The sequence below is a fragment of the Pseudopipra pipra genome, chromosome 6 (genome assembly GCF_036250125.1).
Source record: "Pseudopipra pipra isolate bDixPip1 chromosome 6, bDixPip1.hap1, whole genome shotgun sequence".
NCBI classification, from domain to species: Eukaryota; Metazoa; Chordata; class Aves; order Passeriformes; family Pipridae; genus Pseudopipra; species Pseudopipra pipra.
This window is the reverse complement of record NC_087554.1, coordinates 25,289,818-25,309,267: the sequence shown is the minus strand read 5'-3', so window position 1 is coordinate 25,309,267 and position 19,450 is coordinate 25,289,818. Positions and strand designations below refer to the sequence as shown.

Genomic DNA, 19,450 nt, shown 5'->3' with positions numbered 1-19,450 from the left:
CACCTCAGATACTTAATTTATCATTTTATTAGCCTTATTTGGATTAGACTCGAATTCTAATTGGAGGAGAGAAGGGGAGATGACAACGGTGCCCCCATCCTGGAAGTTAGGTATAAGATGTCTATTCCTTTACCTTCTAGCTCCCTTCTCCTCTCTTCCCATTTCATATATGTGTTTCATTTTGTTCTTTTTTATTCAAGTTACCAGCCTGGTACTTCTCAGAGTCATGAAAATACATTCTCATTTCCTGCAAAGGCACCACAGCCAAGAGACTGATAATGGAGAGAGCAGCCCTAATTTTAAATCTATAAATAAAAGTCTGAACAGCTTTAAACAAAAAATAAAACAAAATACCTCAAATGAACAGTGAATTCTAGGGCATAATCATATACATATACACACTCATTCGCAATCTCAAAGAGAGGTGGCCTGTCTGCCCATCTTCAGAACAGTTTCAAACTAAATTCATTTTACAGTGGACCTCACCTTCAGCCACGAAGACTTTCAAAGATACATTTAACTTTATAATGACTAATATCACACAGTTTCACTGTGCTACAATATAACCAGTGACAAAAATGCAACTCTGTAATCATCTCTGATAATATGATTGATAGAAGACTTTTTATTTTTTCTTCCTTCCAAAGCTGTGCTGATTCTGTGGAAACATACTGGAAATAAGATTTTGCTTATATATGGATACATTTCACATCCACAACAGCAGGGGCAGCAAATAATCACACCAGGTCTGATAAAGCGCTCTGCTATTATCCCTAAAATCATATTTCAATGGAAAACTACGTTTAATAGCATTTCTGGAGACTGCTCTCTAAAGCAGCACGAAAAAAGCACACTAATACCTCAAAGGGCAGACTGTATTGACGTTGCTTTTGCTGCAGACACCCATCAAGAACATTCAATCTCTAATTCCACCATACATTCTGGGCAAGTAAGCAAAAGAGAAGGTGGCAAGAAGGAAGGAATTAGAAGTCATGTAGACACAAAGAGAGAGCAACTTCCCCAAGGTAAGGTCCCTGCACCTTACCAGACTGCTATGTTGGTAAAGCAGCAAGTTGAGCAAACAGACTACAGGTACAGGGCTATAAACACCTAAGTCAATAAGCAGCAAAAGGGTAAGGGGAATCACGTACTCAGTTTGATTTTAATTCCTCCCGAATCTTTTATGCTCTGTTTAATGAGTTAAATCTCTTCATGCTTACATGAAGTAGAAGGCATTGATGTACAAACAGAGCACTTCTCTCTACTCCCCATAAGACTTAAATAGGCCAAGTATAAAAAAGCAAGACATTACAGAAGCACACTCAAAAATGAGGAGTTGTTATCTTCTTTGGCCTTTTCCATAAGCAAAAGCCTCTGTGCACACCTAAAAATAAGTCTACAGCATAATATGTGCACATAGAGAAAGAAAAGCAACAAGCAAACAAGGGAACACTGGAAAACATCAACAGTGATCTCAGCAGTCCAGCAGAGTAACCGCTGAAACTTTCCTTTTTGCTAATATCACACCAAGGGAGAGTTTTACAGAAGGATACGAAGAATGAGTTTTGCAGACATTTAATCTTCTAAAATTATGCAGGACACCAGAAGAAAAAACATTATGATGCTTGTTAGAAGAACATGAAAGGGTAGGCAATAAACACTGGACACAAGGGATGACATGACACCAGATTCAGCTTCCTGACAGCACATGGTATGCACGCTGGATAGACTGTGGAAAGGATTTCCAAACACAACATAAGAAGCTTAAGTCTCATACACAGAGACAAAGGTATGAGGGATAAAATACTTTCTAGCAACTTAGATTTTTTTCTAGAGATGTGATGCTTTATACATGCAGTCTGTGAGTACCTTACTATTTCTATTAAAAAAATAATATAGGTGTTCTTTGATGACAGCTTTATTTAATTCCTCTGCAGGTTGTTTTTTGAGGTCAGTACATATGGAAACTGTGCAGAATGACAGAACAGCCAAGCTGACGTTAAAAAAGTTCAGCAAGGCCACTGAGAAATACTGCTGCAGTCTACATCAGAATATTCATTCTAAATCCGAGGAAACTTCAAAAAAATGTTCTCCCCCCCCTCACTGCTGACCTAGGTTATTCAAATATAGCACCACCACAGACAGTAGATGCGGAAACAAAACTAACACACACACACTCAAAAATAAATTTTTCAGACCGCATAGTTTAAAAAAAAAAAAAGACTAAAGACTATATTGGAGTCAGCTTGGTCTTAAGGACATATATATATTTTTAATATATATTTAAAACACACGTACACACATGGACATATATAGATGTTTACTTATAGATACAGATGTATGTTTATTTCACCTTTGTTTCACTTTTCCCCTTTGCTATTTACATCTCAAAGACATAACTTTACATTTCAAACTTATGATCACAGAATCAACTAAGTTGGAAAAGACCTTTGAGATCATCAAGTCCAACCTAACACCCAACACCACCTTGCCAACTAGACCATGGCACTAAGTGCCACATCCAGTCTTTTCTTAAACACCTCCAGGGATGGTGACTCCATCACCTCCCTGGGCAGCCCATTCCAACGTCCAGTCACTCTCTCTGTAAAGAACTTCTTCCTAATGTCCAACTTAAATCTCCTCTGGTGCAGCTTAAGACTGTGTCCTGTTGCCCTCTCACTGCTTACCTGAGAAAAGAGACTGATCCCCACCTGGCTACAACCTCCTTTCAGGTATTTGTAGAGAATGATGAGGTCTCCCCTGAGCCTCCTCTTTCTCCAGGCTAAACAACCCCAGCTCCCTCAGCTGCTCCTCATAGGACTTGTGCTATAAAAAACCCCTCAAAATGCAGTAACATTCCTTTTAATCACTTCCCGAATTTCTAACAAGTTAAAGGGACAGTTAAAAATATCCTGCTAGCCTAGCACACCAGCCAGGTTTATGGAGAAAGACTCAAATCCTACCCCACTCAAACTTCCAGCTCGTACTGATTATGCATCTATGAATCTCATCCTCTGAAAAGGACAGTGATATTTACTGGAACAAATCAACTCTCTTCTAAGAGGTTGCAACACTGGACTTTTCTTCCAAAGCATCTTATAAACTCAAATCACTATAGCTTCTACCACAGCCTAAACACCACTTGAACTGTCACATGAAGAGCATTGTATTGGTTAGAAGATGGTTTCAAGTAGAAAAATATTTTTGACAATTCTCCTTATGCTAAGAAATGTCTCAGGCATTGATTCCTTTTCATATGCTTTCTTGAGCTTCATCAAAGCAGACATCTGACAGGAGGGAAAAAAATTCAGTAACTTCAGGCAGCTCCCAGGGAGCCAGAATCAATTCTTAAAATCTCTGCTCTATCAAGCTGCCTGCTTTGGACTACACATTTCAGAAAAGGAATGGTACACTTCCAGAAATTAGCAGCTCCTGGCATTCATAAATTGACCTGAATGTAGTAATATCTTTTAATTAACATTTGTAAAATACTATTTGCATCTTTCTAAAATCAAAATCAAAAACTTTCCAAACCAATCCCTTTACCTGTCATTTAATCAACTGCCATTTAGAAGCTTTTACATTTACCAGTGCGGTTCAGACATGCAGTTGCCAAGACCTTCAGCAGTCACTTAAGTTGGTTTCCCAATGACTTTACATGTCCACCTTACTTCCATTAATGTTTTGTTTACATCATTCCTGAGCCTTTGAATTATCTTTACAAAACAACTTTCTTCACGATAAATGGGGGAAAAAAAGCCTAATGTAAGATTTCACCTCTACAAGGTTTTATCTACAGAGATAGTTAGCAAGGAGTTATTTACCAGCTCAACTTTATCATCTGGCCAGTTTACAACACAGACTTTTATTTCAGAACTTGTACTTAGAGCACAATCGGTATAAAACTGTTGTTAATGATGAAAAAAATGAGATTAAAAACTACCACTAAAAACCACAAAACAACAAACCTCCTTCAGAAACTTAAGATTTAATTTTCATGCAGTGGTATTCCTATACTCTCCTTTAGGATAAATTCTAGTAGCCTTCAATTCATGCAGCTATGCCAGAGGTTCCCTAAAAGCCTAAATCAGATATATTTTACACTTACTGAATTTTCCTCATTCATAGCTTAGTTAAACTCATCTAAAGAAAGCTTATTTGTCACGATTTATTCTTTGAAAGCTTCCAAAGCTGCTTGCTGTTCACGATTCTATCATTTCTTCTGACACAGTCTGTGGGGCACATAATCCCATCTGTTGCTTTCTTAATACACTAAGTAGAAACTGCAAAGATCACTCCTTTCCATTTTTGATAACTCTGCCACGTTTGCTTTTTCTAGTCCTCTGAAACACTCCCACTTCTTTTGAAGATTAAGCAGCACTACAGGTGTTTCTATGTCTAATGTCAATGATTCATGACTCTTCAGAAATAACTGTCAGTATTTTGTTCTTAGTGAAGTATACATAACCTCCTGGTTATGCTCTCTCTCATACCGATACATTTATGGAGACAGTTCATTCTTCCAAGCATGCTGTCTGCTCACACCAGCTCCCAACTGCCTTTCCTGAATTCCCTCTTTCTCCTGAATAGACTATTTGTTTTTTCTTTGTTTTTCTTCAAAAGAGATTTTAAATACATTGATATATCTCATTTACTGTTGGGCCTGCTTGTCATCTAGTGTTCTCCATTCCAAATGATTTCAGGAATCCTTATGTGCTTACTTCAATAGTAATTTCTTCCTCTTTTCCTCATTCTCCCCCAGACTTAACAGCATCTTCTCACTTATTTTGCACTCTGTCCCCATGGCAAGCCATTAAAGAGGAGATGAGCCCAATATGAGAACCATTCTCAGAGGATTCAGTGAGTTATACCGAAGTTATGCTTTTGTCTATGAAACTTAAATGCATTTAGACTGCATTTAACTTTTACCTGGCTGGATCTGGGTAGATCGGATGTTCCCGGGATCCTGCTCCATCATAGCGAGATAATGAAATGAGGGAAGACTCCAGCAACCTCCTAGAAAGGAAAAACAAACTATAAAGTCAAAGACCATTCAGGAACATCCCTCCTATTTATACCCTACTTTCTGAAACCTCTTAAGACTATTTCTATGATTAGTGCAGAGCATTCCACAACATACTGAACCACTCACTGATGGCACAAGTGTTTTCACCACATAGCTATTCAAAGCTATTTTCACCACAAAGCTATTCTCACTGCACAGAAGAAAGAACACCTTCTGTAAGGAAGAAGAGTGGTCCCAAATCTGCTTCCAAGTTCCAAGAGAGAGATGCAGATGTCACTTCTCCTTTAGAGACAAACCATCCGAATTTGTCAGGTCCATAAACATTACCACTGCATTGGCCATCTGTAAAATTCTTACCTACATAAAGGTGGCTACACATGGAATGTGCCATGGAGCATGGAACAAAGAACACACCTCGGCATCTGGACTTTAAGGGCACCACTGGTGTTTATTCACAGTAAGATATTCAATCTTAGCCTTAAGGCTCTGAAAGAGAGGTTTTCAGCTACAAAAAAATGTTCTATTCCTCTGTATTTTTATCAGCCACAGGGAGAGATACCAAATATTCACTCAAGAAGTAAACGTATGCAAATGCAGCAAGAGAGTCTGAATATGTGAGAAGTGAGTCTGAGTCATGAAGGCAGCAGAATCAAAAGTATATAGCAGGAACATGTCGTCCACCCTGGCTTCTACATGCACCTCTATCTAGCTTCTGTCATAAAGCAGAGAACAGCATTGTTTCAAGACTGACTCATGGCCTGTTGCAGCCATTAGATTAATACAAGAGAGATGATTTGGGGCAGGTAGAGAAAGTGAAAAAAAACCAACTGCCAAAGTTTATAAGACTGCTGAGTTCCCTTTCAAGTCTTTCTGCCTCAGAACTGCTAAATTTTGTTTTCCAATCTGTAACTTAATGAAAACTGTTGAGGTCTGAAAGAAAGAGGTCCAACACCACATCTGTTCTATTCACACACACACACAACTGTCAAGAAAGATTTTAATCTCTCAGTCTTAGTCCCACACTCCTAATGCATAGTTAGCATTTGCAGTGCAGGACAGTAAGCATCAACACAGGAAGCAGGAAGAAGCACAGATAAAATCCACACCCAACTTCCCATTTCTAGCCATATAAAGGCAGTAGAATTGAAATGAGACATGTTTTTTTCCAGCAGCAGCCCACCCATCAGGATCTCAAGACAAATTTTCACTGCCTTCCAGCAATTAAAACTGAAGTAAATTTTTTTCTTTTTACATTACAGATCTGGAATGCAGAAAAAACAGTAAGAGATCATTCCAGTTTTCCAGTTGGAAAGGAGTGTGTCAGCTTAAGAAACTCTGGACTTGCTACAAAGCACTGAGACTCTACAGAAGGCAAGAAATTCTGTCCTCTCTGGCACAATGTTGCTTGGCAACCATTTGTCTTATTCAAGAAGAGTTATTAAATCTCTTAACTTTGAGATGAATTAATTCCCCAGGTTCCCAAGTCAAAGGCTCTAACCTTGAACACTGATAGATATTGAGAATCCCTTGGCTCCCGAGTAAGTTGTTTCACTTCAGTCCTGTCTTACCAAGCCCTCTCTTCTGCTCCAAATATATGTCAATATGCACATAAGCAGCTAATCCAGAACAAACACTGCTACAGCTTCAAGTATACCTGAAGTCCTGAAACTTATGAGGTATACCTATCACTTGCATCATATATAAACTACTTTAATTCCTTCTGGGGGAAAGGTAGGCAGATTGAAATTAGCAGAAGGGATATTCTACCTACTCAGTCAGCTGGTCCTTTCCAAACCACTGGCTCAGAGTTCAGAGATTAGGTTACCGCCATTGCAACACCAACACGTTTTTTGAAATCTGCTCTTCAAAGCTGCTTGTGCAGAGTGGTCCAAAGCCAGCAGTTTGCAAGCAACCTGGATGTGCCAAGGCTGCCACCCTACTGGAACATCCTGCCTGATCACTGGACTTAGTCATGGAGAAAGAGCTCCCACAGCATGCAGATTCTGGGAGAGCCACAACCCTAGAAACAGCAGCTGCCTCCTGACATGAGCAACCTACACACAATGCAACAGACTTGTTTGATGCCATTTCCCTTCAATGCCTAGGGTGTTCTGATAACGTGCACACACAAATAATAATCAGACTCATCCCTGTCAAAAGTCTTGGTGCCTATACACTAAACAGCCCATCCTCTTTTCCAGCCTTTCAGCATCTGTCCACTAAGTGATGAAATAAAATCAGTGCCACAAGGGAAGATGATGAGTACATGCTGTACAGCCCAGCAGACTCTGTTAGAAAGAAGTCTCCTGGTATTCTCTAGCCATATTTGTCTTCTCATCTTTGGAAAGGCTGGCAGCTGCCTAAGAAGATCACTGACTTTGAGGGATCACCTTCAGAAAGCAGCACCAGAAGCTGTGCTGAAGGAAATCAAAATCTATACCAACCAGAGGACACCACAATGGTGCGGAAGCAGAAATGGGACAGACATCATTATAACTTGCTGTGAGTCTGTCAGGAGACCCTCTGCTTCGCTTGGGAACAGCACTTGGAAAAATCTATAGTTCTTGTCTTAACACCCCAATCCAATCCTTGAAATAAATACTTGAAAAATCTTGCTCTAGCACCTGGCACCTCAGAGGAGAACTGGTATGTATTACTTTAGTAAAACACAAACTAACAGTTGCCTGAGGCACAGGATGGCCAAGTGTCCAGGTAAACAGACTTCCTATAGGCTTCAACAGCCCTGTGCTGCTACCTGAACAGCCTACACCTCCATCCCATGCAGCAACAGCAGCTGCTGCTGCAGGAATCTCTCCTTCACCAGAAGGGCTCCCTAAGGCCAGTAGTTATAGGGTTGTGAGGAGCAGGATGACACTGTTAAACACATTCCCCAGAACCCTTTCTGAGGCTGCACAGTCTGAGTTGAATTGTGTCAGCTAAGATGGCCTTTCCAGCAGACAGTTCCGAGCCCACCAAGACCAAACTCAGCTCCTGCACTACCTCACACTGAGGCATACAAGCCACATACTAGGGCCACATTCAGATCGGGTGGACAAAGATAATTCAGTTAATAGTAACTGCTAAAAGCTATAGCTGATTTTATGGTTAACTGTCCTATAACTGTGCCCTCTCAGATCACAGAGCAACAAACCAGGGGATATAAATACACACAGTAGGAAAAACTCAAAACAAGGCAACATGCAATCTCATGAGATCCAGATGGACCATCTCTGTACTTAATGCTCCAGTAAATAACAGTATCTGTACTGAAGCAGCATACTAAGAACAATTAAATCTATTATTTAACTAACTCATTCTAGACTGAGCCCTTGTGACCTAAAGTTACAGATCCAAATGCATTTGGTACTGACAAATGGGTTCAATAATAGATACACTGCTATAATCGTCAATAAAGTGCCCCATCTGTGACACTGGTAGAGTAACCTACTGTCTCCCAGGAAGGTGCAGATAAATATTTTTAAAGTAAGTCATGCTGCACTCTACCAAGTCTTAGGTGTCACACACAGCTTTCACCACCCAAAGTCCCAGAAGAGACACAGACTGTTTTCAGCAAGCCCAAAGTGTAAGGTAGCCCAATACCATACCACAGTAAATGCTAAGGTTTAGCATTTCTGTTAAGGAGCATAAACATAATCCATCCGTGAATAGAAGCAGCTTTGTTACAGAAAACTGCTAGCCACTAAACATCTAAGTTTCCACCAGAGAAGTGTGCAGAGAGAGGACAGAAATGCATATTGCTCGCATCTCCTTTTGAAACATTTCAGTAGACCATGTTGACTCCCGAATCTTTTGTGCAGCTTACAGCAACCTCCTCCTCTCTCACATCCTCCATTTTTGCTACCCAGATATATAACAGGCTAACACTAGGCTCTGTGGAAGCAATTGCTCCACTATCTCTGTCTAGACAATATGAAATTGTCACAAATGACATCTAAAGTACAATTAGCAGAGAAACTGCAATTTCCACTCTCCTCCCCCGCTCACCAGAAAAAAAAAAGAAAAAAAATCACATATTATCATCCTCCAGGTTGTCAGTCAATGCTGCAATGATGACGATTAACTCTGCTCACCCTGAGAGATGCTTCTACCCCAGCTTGCTAAAATAGGAGGAGGGGGATTGTAGTTTTTTTGTTGGTTTATTTCTTTTATTAAAAACTACTATAAGATATAAATTGCCTCTGTTCAGCAGCACTGAGATCTCAGCAGACTCCTTTTCTGTCAGACATCAGTAGCTATGGAACTGCCGCTCTACACTTGTTCTGCTACCCCAGGTCTGTAACAATTGTTAGCAAAGGGGTAAAGGAAGCAAAGTCCAAATTACAGGACACCTCTAGACAAGGGAGAGAGAAAAGACAGTGCAAGCACACAAGACACCACAAGCAAAAAACAGAAATTTCTCAGGAATGAAGCAGATGAATGCCAGAAGCTGCAGCTGGAGGGAGAAAAAGTAATGAAAAAAATCTCCTCAGAGCACACCAGCCATTGGACTATACCCACATTCTCCCCACAGGGGTGAGGAACACCACCAAAGCCTTTTGAGACAGAATGATTCATCTTGGCAGGATTTGAGAAGATACTCAACTGCAGCAAATTGAACTTTTCAGTAACAGTTTCTAAGGATATGCAATCCCTACACCACATCTTAGATTTGCTGTCAGAGCACATGTAACTGAGTAGCACTACTTCAAGTCACACTGAGGGAGGGGTTTTCCTCCCCATCCAAAAGGAAGGCATCAACAAACACCATTGAGGTTTAGTTTCCTTAAAATCAAAAGGGTGTTCAGTCAGCTACCATCCTCCTAAGCTGCTGCACACCAACAACCAGAGCAAATCAGTAAAATGAAGCACTCTAAGGAGAGCAATCACATCCACCCCTCCCAAGAGACCCAGCCTTCAGCTATGAACAGACCCTAAAACAGAGTAATTCCTAGTTATCCTTTGAAGCAAAAGTACATTGACAACTCTGGCGGCTTTCTGTGACTTTCCTTCCCTTGTTTTGAATCTTCCCTGAAAAGACTTTTATATTCCTTACTGCCCATTTGGAGGTGAAAATTATCACACTACTTCATCCCTTTTTCAACCCTCCAGTTTACAGCCAGCATTCAGTTCTCCTGAGCACTCGTCCCTGCGGATGTACTCCTGTGGTTCCTCATAAAAAGGTAAAAAACAGCAACAGTTTAAAACTAGATTCCCTTCAATCATCTTCCTCTTACAGTCAGGCAATGTATAACCTAAACATAACTAGAAAGCTGAAGCATGAAAACAGCTGAATGTTCTCCAGATGCCCAATAACACCACTACTCTCCCTCAAATCCTAAACTCAATTATTAACTGTTAACAAGCCAAATTAATTCTTGGAGATAAATAATAGCCTCGATAGAACACTAGAAAACTATTTCAACTAAAAATCTCAAAAAACCCAATCCACTGGCTTGGGTATTTTTCCCTTCCCTTTTCTCAGAAGAATAGGAAAAAATTATCTCGGACATCTGTATTGTGTTGCCTACTTTCAAAGAGCAAATTGAAATCACGTAAGCAGAAATCATAATGCATTTTGTTCCATAGCTTCATTTTCCATACAAGTTTTGTAGTTCTTGTCAAACAGAAAAACACGATTGCTATTCACCAGTTTCATATTGAAGCTTAAAATAAAAAAAGCAATCAGTATGCAGTTCTAAAGATTGCCTGAAAAAATTACTTCTAAAATTAAGTTCTTAACATAATCTGCTCTGATACCTCTAAGCTAACATTTCTAGACAGTTTCAGCTTTCACATGGTTATGGTTGGACATATTTAGCCTGGCATCAAGACTGGATTAGATAGGTCAGAAACAGTCAAACAAAAGGATCAAACCTTTCTTAAGATAGTTGTAACCATATACAAGACATAAATAACCTGAAAATTTCACAACTCATTAAAACGTCAACACTCACTTTTACAGTTCTGAGTTAATTCTTCCATTCCCTTGTTCACATCTGTGCCAAAAACTCATCCTCAGTGAGGAACAAGAGTTGATGGCTGCCTTTCTTATGGGTACTCAAACCCTGTTAGGCATCCTTTTCATCATCTTTTGTTTTTAAATTTATTCCACATAATGAGCAACCTTTACAAGAAAACTTCATTTCTTTAGGGAAAGCAAGGATGCAATATGTGATCACAGATACATTTCAAACACAGCCTAGACACGTTCCAAACATGGCCTTTGTAGAGCACTTCGGCCTCTTTGTGGGGAAGAACTCTGAAGGACAGCTAGGGACAGAGAAGACATTCTTCCCAGTTAGAGGTAGAGTTGTCAGAGGAGCAGGTTTGATATAAGGCAGAAGTTACCACCGAAAACGATTTCCCCCCTTCACTGATTCTGGGCAAGAATCCTGTAGAAAACAAGCTGTAATGATTTCTCAGTCCAAAAACAGACAGCACATAAGGTCTTCAGCCAAGATAGGAAGAAGTACAGAGAAAAAGAGCACAATTACATGAAACAAAGAACTGTAGGTAAGAGTCTGAACAGCAGAAATACGCACTGAGATTTGAGTTCTCCTAATCACAAGGTAGGGAGCAAAGTGTCAAGAAGAATATGTTTAACCCTTAAAAGTTTACTTGTTTCAATTTAATTAGAAAGTAATCCCACATGATGAATTGTGCTACTGCACCTCTGCTCTTTGACTAGGAACTTCAACTTCCATTTACCACCTGATGGCACAGGAGCTACACAGCAGCACCTTTAGAGCTTATCATAGGGAAGGTGGGTGGCTCTGAAGAAAGTGACAGATTCTTTCAAGAAGACCCAAGATTGCACTGTTAATCTATTACTTCACCTGCTGAAAAAGGCCACACATCAGAACAAAAGATTAATGAGCATTATGCAGAGGTCCTCATCATAGAGCACCCAGGGAATGATTAATGCGTTATTTAAACAGGCAAGAGGAAGCACACATCCATGATAGACATTAAAAGGGTCAAGACCAGCTATAGCAGCATCGATTAGTTTGGCAGTAACTCCAACATGAAAAGAACAATGAAAGATCCCCTGCATTTTCATTTTGCAGGGGACAAAGCTTGAGAGGCAGGGAGGGAAGAAGAAATTTAAATCGGGTCAAGCTACTGCATTTGCTATTTTGCTCTACTGTGGCAGTTTCATACCAGTGCTCAGAACAGAGCAGGCACCTCAGCCCAGCTGAAGATAGACATCGCATTCCTCCACCTAGACCCTTAACAACATGCCATTAGACCAGAAATTCAGCTAGAGGGTATGGGTTTCTAGTTACGATAACAGGCTTGAAAGCATGGCCAGAAGACAGCCAACACTCTGAACTCCCGCAGCCTGCAGACGAGCTTTACTCTTCTGAGGGCTCTTCTACCTACCTTCATCTGTATGTCTGCTTCAAATTCTCCTTGTTCTGGGAGTTCCCAACACCACAGACTGTGTGGACAGCAGAAATCTCTGCTTACCCACACACGCAGATCTGCGTCAGCTTCTGGGATAATTACATAGGACTCATGTTTCTCTATAGGCAATTGAAGAGGAGGTGTCTTTCCTGAGGGGGTAGAAGCCACAGCATTATCTCCGTAGGCTTCTAAGGCTATGAAAACAGAGGTCTCACCACAAAACAATCAATTCCTTTAAAATGCTGTTGTTCAGACTGGAGTAATGAAGAAAGTCAGATCAACAGATGACTGGCAGGGTAGTTCAGGCACTTAGTCCAGCCTTCCCACTTCAGGAAGATAGGATAAAGATTTGATACTAATTCATCTCAAGCAGAAAAATGAGTCAGTTTCCTGGCAGATAATGAACCCTGTTTATTTACAGCTTTCAGTTCCAGCAGGTGCTTTCTCAAGAAGAGCAAGGGAGGGGGTCAGTTACATCATCACGCAAACAACCATTTGGCGCAATCAGTTAAATATGTATGTGAAAAATGTTTAAAATGCATGTTAGCTATTCAACAGACCAGAACAGCTTACTGGAGAAATCTAGAGTCATCACTATTTTGGTTACAGTTGTATTACTGAGACAGATCACAGGTTCCCCTCTCTCCTCTCGCTCCAAGATCAGAGAGTAGATGCATGCTGCCCTACTGCAAGTTCTCCAGTCCAGATTCTGTAATAAGGAGCAAAGAAATGGATGAGGGCACTTTGTCCCGGGGCACACCACGCTGTATGCATTTCTAAAGAGCACAAAAACGAGTGCACAAATGTGATACATGTATAGTGACTGCACATCTAAAGATTAAATTATGCTATATATTAGCATAAAAAAAGGCATACTATACTGCCAGCATCTCCAGCTCCTCCCCACACTGAAAAAAGCTACAGAGAACTTTTAGATCAGCAAGCAGGCCTGAAACAGAAGGTGTGAGGGCCTGCCCATAACTTATTTCTTGGCAAAAAATAAAACCAAATTGAAATTTAGAGATTGTTTTAATGTGACTTATCTGACAACAAGCTCTAGAAATCACAACTAGATAGTTTAAGCATGTCACAGACCACCATTAATCATAAATTGACCATCATCCCCATGACATAATACTACAATTACTCAGAGCACCTAGGTAAAAAACAGAAACAGGAGCAATTGTAGATGTCAAGTGAGCTTATCAGGACATGCTGCCCACCCTGCAGCAGCTGGATCAGGTGGTTGCAGGGAAACTATGTGCAGACAGCAGAGAAGACAGACAGTCTAAGGATGGCTTTCAAGAGAGGGAAGCTATTCACACTTCTTCCCTGTCTGCAGGAAAGCTGAGAATGGATATCTTTTATGGTATCCTCAAATAGCTATCTGTTTGAAGTCAGTCGTCTTTAAATTTCTAAGCAATATGTGTTTATTCAAGACCTTTGTTCTATGGCCACCTCATATAGGCCTCTCTCAAAACAAACAAAGAAGCAAAAACCCAACAAAAAAACCACACCACACACATTAAAAAAAAAAAAAATCAAAATCAAAACCAACACACACTGCTCTAGATCTCATTACTCCTCAGTAGAAGCAAAAACATAAGCCAGTTTGGGAGCACGTACCTCTTCCATCCTCACTAAGAATCATCACTGGAATCCAATTTCAATAATTTCCCTTGCTGCCACACTGCAGCAGGTGAAATCCAAGAACAGTCTCATAGACAGACTCTTGTAGGGAAACAGGTCCCTGAGACTGCAGAGAAACAAACTTTATCTGCTTCTTTTATAGATTAATTCCTCATCACTAGGTCTGGACCACAAAAAAGAAAAAATGCAGGAGAAGGGCAGTGGTTCGAAAAGGGAAACACCATAAAAGGTATTTAAGAAGGCAGAGTTATTTCTATACCTGCTTAGTTTGCAATCAAGCTGCCGTGAGAGTAACATGGGGAAAAGAGTCTCTTTTGGTGTGCTACAATCATTGCTGTAAATTTACATTCATGCTAAGAAAGGAAAAGGTGGCTTAGGCCTCTCTGCAAGTTTGGCGAAGACTGTGTATACATGCTCAGCTTTCCAAAGCACTGGGGGAAACTCCACAGCAGGGAGTGAGACCTCTATTAGCCACTACAAGAGGGAAGCACAAGGCATTATTTTTTTCCCCCTCACCAATTCTCAGTGAATAAGTAAAAGGGCTCTAGCAACCTCACATGATTCTTAATTCAGGAAACCAGCAAAGTCAGGGGGAGGAATATTTGTGCAAGAAAACAGGCACTTCTTTCACTTGTTCTTCTACGTAAGTAGCAGCATATTCAAGAGCTCAAACTTCTATGACGTCAGTAAAACAAATTTTTTCCTGCCCACACAGGAAAAATCACAAAGCTGGAAGGGTGGCAGTAATAACCTCACAGCTTACATAGGCATTAACCGACCATTCAGATATCATGGCAGCCTCTCCTATAGTTCATGCTATGGTTAGTCTCCTGAAAAAACTAATTTGCATTTTCCATTTTTAGAAAAGGCCAAACAAAGAATACTTGCCAAGTGTATCCACAGTCTGCACTTCTCACCCATAAATGCAGCTAATTATCATGTCTAAATGCTCGTGTCACCTTCACACTATGACTTCACTTCATGTTCACAACTGACAAATTAGGTCTTTGTTCACTCCTATGTGTCCAGGCTATAATTTACAGAAATCATTCCCCTACCCCACAGTTTTGGCCATATCCCCTCAAGCACCTCTTCCCAAACCTCTTGCCTCTGCTTGCAAATCCGTTCATAACTTCTGTTTGCCCCACTGTTCCTTCCTAGCTGCTAAGATATTACTTATCTCTATCACCACAATTTTAAAGAATTGTAACAAGCATCTTTGTAATTATTTCTTAACCAGCCTGAAAACAGCACAGCATAAACTTTTTCAAAGCTATCACATTACACATGGAGACTACAAGGTTTGTCAAAAAATCCTTCTTTCCACAGCACAGGTAAGGTCTACACACCATAATGTTAAACAAAACACTGAGCCCAAACTACGAATTCCAGGACACAATGTTAGCAAAGTTTCCACAGGTAATGGGCCTGAACCTAAGGAGTGAGGAAAACAATGTTGGGTAGGTCTATTTAGATTAGGCAGAGTCCACATTGCCACTGATGAGCGGCCTGAGCAGCCAGCACTGGATAGTGCTGCCTTTCTTCTCCACAGCTCAGGTATGCCCTTTTCCTGCTCAAGTCTCCCTTTCTCAGTGAACTCAACACCACTGCCACAATATATATTAAATACAACTTGAATAAGCAAGCCCCAACCGCTTTAAGCAATTAGGAAAAAAATAGTAGCAACACGGATTTTGTGAAATAAGGAACAGAACAAAAGACAGAATACACTAGCTATGTGTTCTATCTCTACCACAAACCACATTTTGTAGCTTCAGATAAGGTAATTCCCTCTCGCTTTACTTTCCTTTCCCCAAAAAGTAAAGTGAATACATTCCTCTTGTATTTTGATGGTAAATTTCAGCCACAGAACTGTCTCTTCCTAGGCAGTTCTGTACTGGTGGCAGGGGGCAAGGAAGTGTTCTGATTGTTTTGTTTTTAAAGCAAGGATATGAGTGACATACACCCTTTCACTCACTGCCTTGCACAGCGAGAAAGCTACTAGAAGTCAATACATGCAGAGATCTGATCAGCTTGGTCATTTACATCAACAACCAGAGCTGTACATCAGAAGCTCAGGCTCCAGCACAAACTCAGGAACAAGCTGCAAAAGTGACTGTACTCTTCCTTTCATATACAGGACTCACCTCTGCTGGGCAGGAATGGGGGTATTCATACACTCTCAATCTGCTTTAACCACAGACTGATCCCAGTTCAATCACTAGTCAGTACTGTGTCTATTTTCATCAGGTAAAAAAACACCACACCCCAAAACAAACCACCACCTCCAAACATAATCATTGTCTTCTTATGGAAAAGCTCCAAAATTCAGGTAATAGCTCAAGACATACTTGAAGAGTAAAATAAACACAGCCCCATGGAAAAGGTGACACTCCAGACTTCAGCCAACATCTGCCAAGCATTCCTCCAGAAAACAAGCTCCATTATGGAAGTCTTCTGAGGATGAGCAACCATTTAAATGAAAACAAAACCTTTGAGAAGGCAGACTACAAAGAAAGGTTTGCTCCAGGCTTGGAAAGCAATAAGCAAGAAGTCCAGACGAATTCTACAAAGTTGCCAAGGTCTTTCACAGCTCTAACTCATGAGCATTTGCATATCAGAAAGATAAAACAGCTGTCTCAACTCAAATCCACATCTCTCTCTTTCAAACTCTTACAAAAGCCGAAAGGATTAAGCTCCTCCCTTGCCTGCATTCTCTATCGAGCCACTTCCCCTCTGGATCCCCACATTCACGCCTTTCCCCAAACACTGAAGAACTTGCAAATGTATGGTAACAAAGGAGATAAGTTGCAGTTTAGGAGTGGGGAGGGTTCTGAAGCTACCTTGTTTCCTTTACTCGAGAACTCAGAAACTTTCTGGTTCTGAAAGGAGAGAGAAAGGAGCAGAAGCAACATTACCCCCTTGTGGCAGCAAAGCAGTATGGAAGTAAGTTCTGAGAAAATCCAAGGGGAACAGACTGGTGCTTCTTTTCATACACGCTCTAAGTATGGAGAGCTATGTGCTGTCAGAAAGGCCATCAAGACCGAAGAGAGATGTGGTATGAGCTGGAGTCACTGTACTACCAAAGCAGGTGAGAACTGCTCTCACTCTGCTGCACGTGGTGTTATGTCAGGCCTGTACCTGCCTGAGAAGAGCAGGGCACAAAGGTCCACATTCGGCTAACAGGTGGAAACCACAGTTAGAGCATTTAAAACTTTCTAAATGAAACACAGCACAGCCAAACTCGCTTGTAACATACAGCACTGACACCTGGATCACATACATACAATCCTGTATGTAGCTTTCTCGTCCAGGCTGAGTGCAACACAATGTTCACTCAGGAAAAAAGACTGGGTTCACCGCATAGCAAGAACACAGGCAGGAGGAATCAGAGTCCTCAGACAAGAGCTGAAAAAATGAAATTTGATCCTGGACCCTGTTAAATGGTTCTAGAGAATCTGGTCTTCACTTGTCACTTGTGCACAGTGCATCCAACATACTAAAACACACCAAAAAGCAATGCCTTTGGTAAGCCGTACAACTTCAGCAGCTCAACTATTTGCACAGCACTGTGGACTCTGCCTTTTATATACTCACAAATAAAACAAAGGAGTTTATACAAGTGTCCCCAGACAAAAACTCCCCCACCTCACATACACTCACTCCTTTCTACCTGTATGCATGGCAAAACCATTACTCAGGACAGTTCAAAAGACTTCTCAGATGTTCAGATAACTTCAGTAGTGTATCTTGTGTGTCAAACTAAATAGGTGAGGCAAGGTGAAAACATTATGCATTCATAAGATGCAGGCACAGAAGTTACTAGTACCACAGTCTACAGAATTTGACCTCTGGAATGAGTGCAGTGGAGTGGTTAGAGAAGTTTAACATAATTGCCAGACAAAGCTTCTTGATGGAAGAATAAGGATAATAAGTGTTTCCTTCTGAAACGTGGGTTTCATGCAAATCTGCCTGGTAATAGGACAGGACACACCTTTCACTTGCAGTAATGCATTCTAATCTCTACACAAAAAAAACAGGTAAACAATATCAAAATTGTCCAGTTCATATAGTATGAGAAGTTAAATCTGACATCTATGGAGGACAATTTTCCCCTTCCTTTTCCCCATTTATAGGTATTGTTTCACAGAATAAGGTTTGAGATGTGTCAGTGGCTATATACATGGTCACCACTTGCTCCTTGCATCCATTCCAGAAATACTGCGGCTTGGGGTGCCATGCCAGAACTCAGAAACAACAACAGATTTAAACTCAAATTATTTTCTTTTTTTTTTCTGAAAAAAAACACACTAGTTCAGTAGATGTCACTTGTGTGATATTAAAATAACCATAGAAAAAATCTGGATCAATTTTATTAGTCAGCATTGCACTGTACCTATCATTAACTGATGAACTCGGATTTTATATATGAACTATATATTCTATGGATGAACTAAGATTCTACATATTTTCTTAAGAAGATGGCACTAGCTTCTCTCAAAAAAGCAGCTGACAGAATCCTCTTTCATTCCCTGACCAACTTTTCATTATCAACCTGAACTGGTCCACACAGTAACATCTTAAAGTACTTAAGAGAATCTTTTCCCTCACTGAGATTACAGTATTAACACAATGCTTCCTCAACACATATTTTAATTAACAGAAAGTTATAGAAAAATTAAGCTAGCTATCATCTGTTGCTCAGTTATCTTCCCTTCATCTACATCTTTCCAACAGTTTCTATCATCAATTTTATGCAGCACATTTCACATGACAACTTCAGGGATTTCTGAGGTTCTTTTCACTTTGATGTTAGAAGTGAGGCAAAGACATCCAAAGGGGAAAACCCTCTAGATTTGAACTAATGAGACCAGGCTGTAGAACCTCAGAAAAGCTAAAGCTCAGTCTCACCAACTTCTGCTTAATATAAATCATAAACCTTCCCCAAACTCATACCTCACTGGCATAACTTCAAGAAGGACACAGAATCATAGAATAGAATCATAGAATCATAGAATTACAGCTCAATGCCCACACTGCTTTCAGGCCAAGCTGAATGTGATAGGACTCCTGTACTGCTGAGGCCCCCAGTGACATGCTCCTCCTAACAGAGGTGCCAGACCCAGACCTGTTAGTCATGAGTAATGTCACTACATGCTTATTAATACCTTTGTGATTAGCCCAAAATAATTAGTCCAGTACCATCAGAAAGAGCAGAATTCTCTCCCTACCCAGCTGACATAGCTGCATCAAGAGAATGCAAAGAATAGCCTTCATTAAACTACCCTATTAAATTAATTGACCCTTAATAGCAATGTCTTCCCAGTAAGCTACTTCTCAGCCAGGAAGGCCAGGTCAAGGAATAAA

The 19,450-nt window shown here is 40.5% G+C and overlaps 1 protein-coding gene across 3 annotated transcripts in view; it reads right to left on the bottom strand.

The window, feature by feature from the left end:
* The window catches only part of AMBRA1 (autophagy and beclin 1 regulator 1), a 129,180-nt gene that overhangs the window by 91,619 nt on the left and 18,111 nt on the right, over positions 1-19,450 (bottom strand). For 2 of the 3 annotated variants that reach the window (XM_064657980.1, XM_064657983.1), the window contains one exon: positions 4,930-5,016. The exons of the other annotated variant lie outside the window; for it this stretch is intronic. In XM_064657980.1, the coding sequence (XP_064514050.1) occupies positions 4,930-5,016 (87 nt within the window). The remainder of the gene's footprint in view (positions 1-4,929; positions 5,017-19,450) is intronic. 3 annotated transcript variants of the gene reach the window in all.